The 7,522-nt window shown below is 48.7% G+C and overlaps 1 protein-coding gene across 1 annotated transcript; it reads left to right on the forward strand.

Annotated features, from left to right (window-relative positions):
* The first annotated feature begins 3,521 nt into the window (after nt 1–3,521).
* On the forward strand, nt 3,522–5,732 carry LOC109764339 (uncharacterized). Its single transcript, XM_020323181.3, has 2 exons — nt 3,522–4,852; nt 5,356–5,732. The coding sequence occupies exons 1-2, from the start codon at nt 3,661–3,663 to the stop codon at nt 5,382–5,384; spliced, it is 1,221 nt and encodes a 406-aa protein (XP_020178770.1). The 5' UTR covers nt 3,522–3,660; the 3' UTR covers nt 5,385–5,732.
* The last annotated feature ends 1,790 nt before the right edge of the window (nt 5,733–7,522 follow it).

A 7,522-nucleotide genomic window follows, 5' to 3' on the forward strand; every position in this document is an offset into this window, starting at 1 on the left:
AGTAACATACCGATGACAAAGGGAACAACGTATGTTGTTATGCGGTTTGACCGATAAAGATCTTCGTAGGATATGTAGGAGCCAATATGAGCATCTAGGTTCCGCTATTTGTTATTGGCCGGAGACGTGTCTTGGTCATGTCTACATTGTTCTCGAACCAGTAGGGTCCGCACGCTTAAAGTTTCGGTGACGATTGTATTATGAGTTTTTGTGTTTTGATGTGCCGAAGGTTGTTCGGAGTCCCGGATGTGATCACGGACATGACGAGGAGTCTCGAAATGGTAGAGACGTAAAGATCAATATATTGGACGACTATGTTCGGACACCGGAATGGTTTCAGGGAGTTTCGGACATATACCGGAGTACCGGGGGGTTACCGGAACCCCCCGGGGAGTTTAATGGACCAAGATGGGCCTTAGTGGAGAAGAGGAGGGGCAGCTAGGGCTGGCCGCGCGCCCCCTCCCTCTAGTCCGAATTGGACAAGGAGGGGGGCGGCGCCCCCTTTCCTTCCCCCTCTCTCCTTCCCTTCCTTTCCCCCTCCTACTCCAACTAGGAAAAGAGGGAGTCCTACTCCCGGTGGGAGTAGGACTCCTCCCTGGCGCGCCCTCCCCTGGCCGGTCGCCTCCTCCCCCCTGGTCCTTTATATATGGGGCAGGGGGCACCTCTAGACACAACAATTGATCTCTTGATCTCTTAGCCGTGTGCGGTGCCCCCTCCACCATATTCCACCTCGATCATATCGTAGCGGTGCTTAGGCGAAGCCCTGCGTTGGTAGCATCATCATCACCGTCACCACTCCGTCATGCTGACGGAACTCTCCCGTGAAGCTCTGCTGGATCGGAGTTCGCGGGACGTCATCGAGCTGAACGTGTGCTGAACTCGGAGGTGTCGTACGTTCGGTACTCGGATCGGTCGGATCGTGAAGACGTACGACTACATCAACCGCGTTGTGCTAACGCTTCCGCTTTCGGTCTACGAGGGTACGTGGACAACACTCTCCCCTCTCGTTGCTATGCATCACCATGATCCTGTGTGTGCGTAGGAATTTTTTTGAAATTACTACGTTCCCCAACAATAACAACATACGTTGTTCCCTTTGTCATTGGTATGTTACTTGCCCGAGATTCGATCGTCGGTATCTCAACACCTAGTTTAATCTTGTTACCGGCAAGTCTCTTTACTCGTTCCGTAATGCATCATCCCGCAACTAACTCATTAGTCACATTGCTTGCAAGGCTTATAGTGATGTGCATTACCGAGAGGGCCCAAAGATACCTCTCCGACAATCGGAGTGACAAACCCTAATCTTGATCTATGCCAACTCAACAAGTACCATCGGAGACACCTGTAGAGCACCTTTATAATCACCCAGTTACGTTGTGACGTTTGGTAGCACACAAAGTGTTCCTCCGGTATTCGGGAGTTGCATAATCTCATAGTCATAGGAACATGTATAAGTCATGAAGAAAGCAATAGCAATATACTAAATGATCAAGTGCTAAGCTAACGGAATGGGTCAAGTCAATCACATCATTCTCTAATGATGTGATCCAGTTAATCAAATGACAACTCATGTCTATGGCTAGGAAACTTAACCATCTCTGATTCAACGAGCTAGTCAAGTAGAGGCATACTAGTGACACTCTGTTTGTCTATGTATTCACACATGTACTAAGTTTCCGGTTAATACAATTCTAGCATGAATAATAAACATTTATGATGATATAAGAAAATATAAATAACAACTTTATTATTGCCTCTAGGGCATATTTCCTTCAGCTGGTGCGCCCCCCAAGGGGCCTAGGGTTAGAAACCCTAGGGGTGGGGGCGCATCCCACCAAACTTGGGGGGCAAGTCCCCGCCTTGGCCGCCGCCCCCCTTGTAGATGGGATCTAGGGGCCGGCCCCCTCTCCCCTTCCCCCTATAAATAGTGGGGGGTGGGAGGGCTACCATATCCTTCTCCTGGCGTAGCCCCTCCCCCTCTCCAACACCTCCTCCTCCGTAGTGCTTGGCGAAGCCCTGCCGGAGAACCACGAGCTCCATCACCACCACACCGTCGTGTTGTCAGAGTTCTTCCTCAACTTCTCCTTCCCCCTTGCTGGATCAAGAAGGAGGAGACGTCCCCGGGCTGTACGTGTGTTGAACGCGGAGGCGCCGTCCGTTCGGCCCTAGATCGGATCTTCTGCGATTTGAATCACCGCGAGTACGACTCCATCATCTGTGTTCCTTGTAACGCTTCTGCTTAGCGATCTTCAAGGGTATGAAGATGCACTCCCTCTCTCTCATTGCTAGCATCTCCTAGATTGATCTTGGTGACACGTAGGAAAATTTTGAATTATTACTACGTTCCCCAACACTTCAAGCAGGTGCTTTTTGCTGTTGGGGAGCTTAGAGGAGAGATGATCAGGAGACCATCTGGCCAGACTCCACCCAAGATTCGCGGAAGCCCAAGATGGTATCCATACTTTAAGGTGAGCATTGGAAATATACACTTTTCATGGCTTGATATGCTTGTATTGTTCAAGTTTAGCACTAACACAGGCTTGTGATGCCATTTTCAGGATTGCATTGGGGCAATAGATGGTACTCATGTCACTGCCAGAGTTCCTAGGTTACAGTCTACAACATACAGGGGGAGGAAGCACTACACAAGCCAGAATCTGCTTGCTGCTGTTAACTTTGATCTGAAGTTCACATATGTGCTAGCTGGTTGGGAGGGGTCAGCGCATGATGCTAACATTCTCAGTGACGGCATGAGTCGACCTGATGGGATCAACATCCCCGACGACAAGTTCTACCTTGGAGATGCTGGCTATGCATGTCGGTCGGGTATTCTTCCACCCTTCAGGAAAACCAGGTACCATCTCAACGAGTTCTCTGGTAGGAACTATCCTAGGACTGCATAGGAGCCGTTCTACCCATAATCCACTCAGGTTAAACTTGTTCTTACTTGTTGCATTCTGCATAACTCGATCCTTCAGTGGGGCTTTGATGAGCACATGCCTGAGGAGGAAGAGGTCGAGCCTGACAATTTGAACTGTCATTTGATAGCAGTTAGGATGAGTTGTCATTTGTTTAACTAGCTGGCACTACATGTTCAGATTTTGTGTGGTAAGCTCACCACTAGTTAGAAGTGATGACAACACCTTATGCAGGTTGTAACCAAACACCAATGTCATATGTGCACCTAATGCAATGCGGGCAACCAAACGTGGGGTCAAAAATGGTTATCTCATGCAACTAAGGTACATGCAGGCAACCAAACTATGTGCATCTGGGGTCTTTGTGCCTGCATCCCCTCAAACCGGCTCACTAGAGCCAGACTCGCCGGGCCAGACTCGATTGGCAATGTAACCAAACACGCCCATAGTTCTTTTAGGGGTCCTTATGGTGGTATAGCTTTTTTTAGGGGCTTATGGGGTATAGCTGTACTCTCTCCTTGTGGCTACCAAAACATTAGCATCTCGGCCTCCCTGAAGCCCAAGAGCAAAACGAAATAGGCCCAGCGGTCCAGCCTGTTCACACGAGCCCATTCAGAACGCCGAACCGCAGAAACCCCACTCCTCCCACTCGCAACTCCACGCCGCGGCGGCGCTGCTCCACCACTCCCCCGCAAATCCCTCGACGGAAACCCCAATCCGGCGACGCGACGGCGGCCCGATGCCCCCCACGACGAGCCTCCTTCTGGCGCAGCGCGGCCGCCACTCGCCGCCGGCGCTGGTCGACGACGCCATGAGGGAGATCTTCCTGCGCGTCCCGGCGGACGACCCCAAGACCCTCGTCCGCGCCGCCGCCGTCTGCACGACCTGGAGCCGCATCCTCTCCGACGTCATCTTCACCCGCGAGTACCGCGCCTTCCACGGGGCGCCGCCCATGCTGGGCTTCCTCCACAACACGCACCACGAGAGGTCGTGGGGGAGAGGGAGGATCAAGCAGCACGAGGAGTACCTGGTCTCCAACTTCGTCTCCGCCGCGTCCTTCCGCCCGCCGGCCTGCCACGAGCGCCGCCACTGGCGCGTCCTCGACTCCCGCCACGGCCTCGTCCTCTTCCACACCCCCAAAAGGGACGAGGACTTCGTCGTGTGCGACCTCGTCACCTACGACCGGTGGAGGATCGACGCCGCCCCCGATTGCGCGGAAATCATCTGGAATCGTCAAGATGACGACGATGAGGAGGACGAGGAAGAGGTCGAGGGAGTAACCTGGAATGCTGCAGTGCTCTGCGCCAAGGATGGATGCGACCACCTCTACTGCCATGGCGGCCCTTTCCTTGTGGCCCTCGTCGGCTCCGACGAGGAACAGGAGCTCACCTTTGCATCCGTATACTCATCAAAGACTGATGAGTGGAGTGACATGATCTCCATTGAGGGGCCGAATGCCATCGAGATGACTGGGCAAATTGGCGTTGTTGGAAATAAGGTCTATTTCCAATGTGCATATACCCAAAGTATTGTGGAGTACAACATGGGTGAGGAAGAACTATCGCTGATTGGTCCAATATTTGAAGATGATAGAGAGGACATGCCGACCATTGACCTCATGGGGATGGAGGAGGGCATGCTGCTGTTCGCCACCGTGCTGGAGCCTAGACTCTACCTATGGTCAATGGAAGCTGGCTCCAATGGAGCTGCGCCATTGGCACGGCGCAGAGTCATTGAGCTCGAACCGTTGCTCCCTTCTGGTGCCCTCTTGGATGTGTTCGTGGTTGGTTTTGCAGAAGGTGTTGGTCTCATCTTCCTGAGTACAAAGGCTGGGTTGTACACAATTGAGCTCAACTCAGGCCGAAGCAAGGAGGTACATAGAGCGTCATCTTTCAAAAGAGTCATGCCCTACACAAGCTTCTACACTAGAGGTACGAAATATGCACATTTAGTCATGAACACTAAACATGCCATTCACTAGCTTTAACTACGTTGATAAGTACTCCCTCTGTAAAGAAATATAAGAGCATTTAGATCACTAAAGAAATGATCTAAACACTCTTATATTTCATTACGGAGGGAGCATGTAGAGATTTTCTTTCATTTTTCTACGTAAATAGATAGACATTTATGTGTAGAGTCCCAGTAGTTGTGCATTGCCAAGAGCAGTTTGCATACAGGTTATGTGATCAGAGCTTTGGTTGGTGTGTGTGGGTGTGTGTGTGTGTGTGTGCCACTAAACACTTACGCAAGGGAAGGAGAGGATTTCCTTGATGTGTGTCTCCGACATTGTAGTAGTACATATTGAATCATTCCGTTCTGTGGATGTTCTTGGTTCATTTGGACAGCTAGAGTTGAAGTTGTTAAGGGACAAAGTGTGCTCCTCTTGTGCTCATCAGATCATCTTATGAAGCTTTGTTTTCTTATGGTGCAGCTTGGGGGCGAATGCCGACCTCTGACTAAGCTTCCTGTTGGTGCTACTGCTACATCAGCATAATCAAATGGCGTCAAAACAATGGATCTGTTTGCTTTTGCTGCCCAGGAAGAATTTGTACCACTGAACTTCGGTGTCTTCTTTTGCTGGATGTGTTGGATTGTTCAGTCAGGGTGTATGTGCTTTTGTTCTGTTTGTGCTTGTGCCAAAACTCGAGTCAGCAGTCATTGTGTCCGTAACACCAGCAGGGTATTGATGTGTTTTGCCTAAGGAATTAAGGTAAGGAAGTAGAACATGATCAATTGTGACAGTAACTTATGAGTGTAGACTTAAAGTACCTAAATTTTAAGGAGACGGAGATATCTATGTACTAATAATCAGCTGGGCTATGTCGATCTTTGGAAGGTCATCTTATATTTCTGTATTGTGCAAGTGCTCGAAGGCAAGCCCATTTTTGTTTCGTGATATGTGGTTTCATAAATTTGATCAACATTGAGATGCGAGCAAGACTAGCGATTGTTTATTGGTGGAGAGCGACGGACAGCCTCCAATGACATTTCGACATAATTGAGAAACCAAAAATATCTCATTGAGTTACCGTGGAAAAATGAATCATTCCTCAACAAATCTTTTGTACCAGGACAATCAATTGGAGTGTGTGCGTAGGCACTGCATGTGTTAGAGTTAGAGATACGACAGGCAAGAAAACGAGGAAGATCGAATCAAACATAGGGGCCGCAAGATTTTTACATGGAAAACCCCTTCAATGCGAAAGGGGACGCCAACCATCGAAAATTCACTATATCAAGAAAGATTACAAATGCCGGGATATACAATTGATCAACTTATCCCGTGTAGTGGCTTACAAAGGATATATCCTACTGGGAGACTTCGACATGTACAGATTTGGTCACGAGAAATCAAGGGGACACAAGAACTGGGTTGTGATGGAAAGTTTTAATAATTGGATCCGGGACAATGCTATGGATGACATCGATGTCTCCAACCAACAGTTCACTTGGTCGGACAAGAGAAGGGAGGCAACTATGATTAAGCTTGACAGAGTACCTAGTTAATGCAGACTGTAACCTTGGTTTTCTCAACACGGCAGCTTCAGTTTTCACAACAAGTACTTCTTCTGACCACACTCTTATAACTGTGGGCTTTAACAAGGACTCTGCCAAGAGCAATATGTTCAGATTCGAGAATCACCGATTACATATACAGGAAGCCACGGAGATCATTTCCAGCGGCCTGACCAGAGGTACTAGACACTTTGCTTCCTCATTGTCCCTGATCAGCTACAAACTGAGCAGAGTACACGCGGCTATCAGGCAGCGGGCAAAGAAGAGGCCCAGTCTCCAACTTCTTTTGGGAAACTGCAAGTATGTTATTTAATATCTGGATGCGATCGAGGAACGAAGGAGCTTAACATCTCTTGCGTTCTCTCTGAGAAAACATGCTACGACAAAAGCACAACAAATCATCATCTGACAAACTAGCGTCTGGAGAAGGCGTGCTAAAATCAGAAATTGTGTTCTAGGGGATGAAAATACAAGTTTCTTCCATGATGCTGCAAATTGCCATCACAGGAAAAAATTAGACCAGGATGCTTTTGAAATATGGTGTTAGATTCTATGATGATCAGCGTAAGCTGTCAATTGCCACGGATTTCTTCACAAATATTTTAGCACTCCCTCTGTTTCCCTTCCAACGCTCGATATTTCTCAGTTGTATGATCAATCTTCTTTAAGCATGTTGGAGGAGCCCTTCCCGTGGGGAGTGATAGTTTCGGTTATTCACGGATTACCAAACAATAGGAGCCCGGGACCGGACGATGGCTATACCAATGATTTTTTTAAGGCATTCAAACATCTCTTGAAGGATGATCTGATTTCTTTCAGGAATTTTATGCTCATAAGACAGAAATGCAAGGAAGCTCCTGTGGACACTAAGGAATTCAGACCAATCTCCCTAGTTGACAGTATTCCAAAACTGACGTCCAAAGTTCTTGCCTTACGTCTGCATAAAAAGATGCCGGATCTGGTGCACCCTTTACAGGAAGCCACATACAGTAGATCATTTCCAGCGACCTGACCAGAGGTACTACACACTTTGCTTCCTCATTGTCTCTGATCAGCTTCAAACTGAGCAGAGTACGTGCGGC

This window comes from Aegilops tauschii, chromosome 4 (assembly GCF_002575655.3).
Source record: "Aegilops tauschii subsp. strangulata cultivar AL8/78 chromosome 4, Aet v6.0, whole genome shotgun sequence".
In the NCBI taxonomy this organism is placed as follows: domain Eukaryota; kingdom Viridiplantae; phylum Streptophyta; class Magnoliopsida; order Poales; family Poaceae; genus Aegilops; species Aegilops tauschii.

Bases quoted from the DNA above. Each gene is read 5' to 3' on its own strand.
- LOC109764339 (XM_020323181.3), top strand. From the start codon at position 3,661: ATGCCCCCCACGACGAGCCTCCTTCTGGCGCAGCGCGGCCGCCACTCG. The intron at 4,853-5,355 runs GTACGAAATATG...CTTATGGTGCAG, and splicing joins CACAAGCTTCTACACTAGAG to CTTGGGGGCGAATGCCGACC.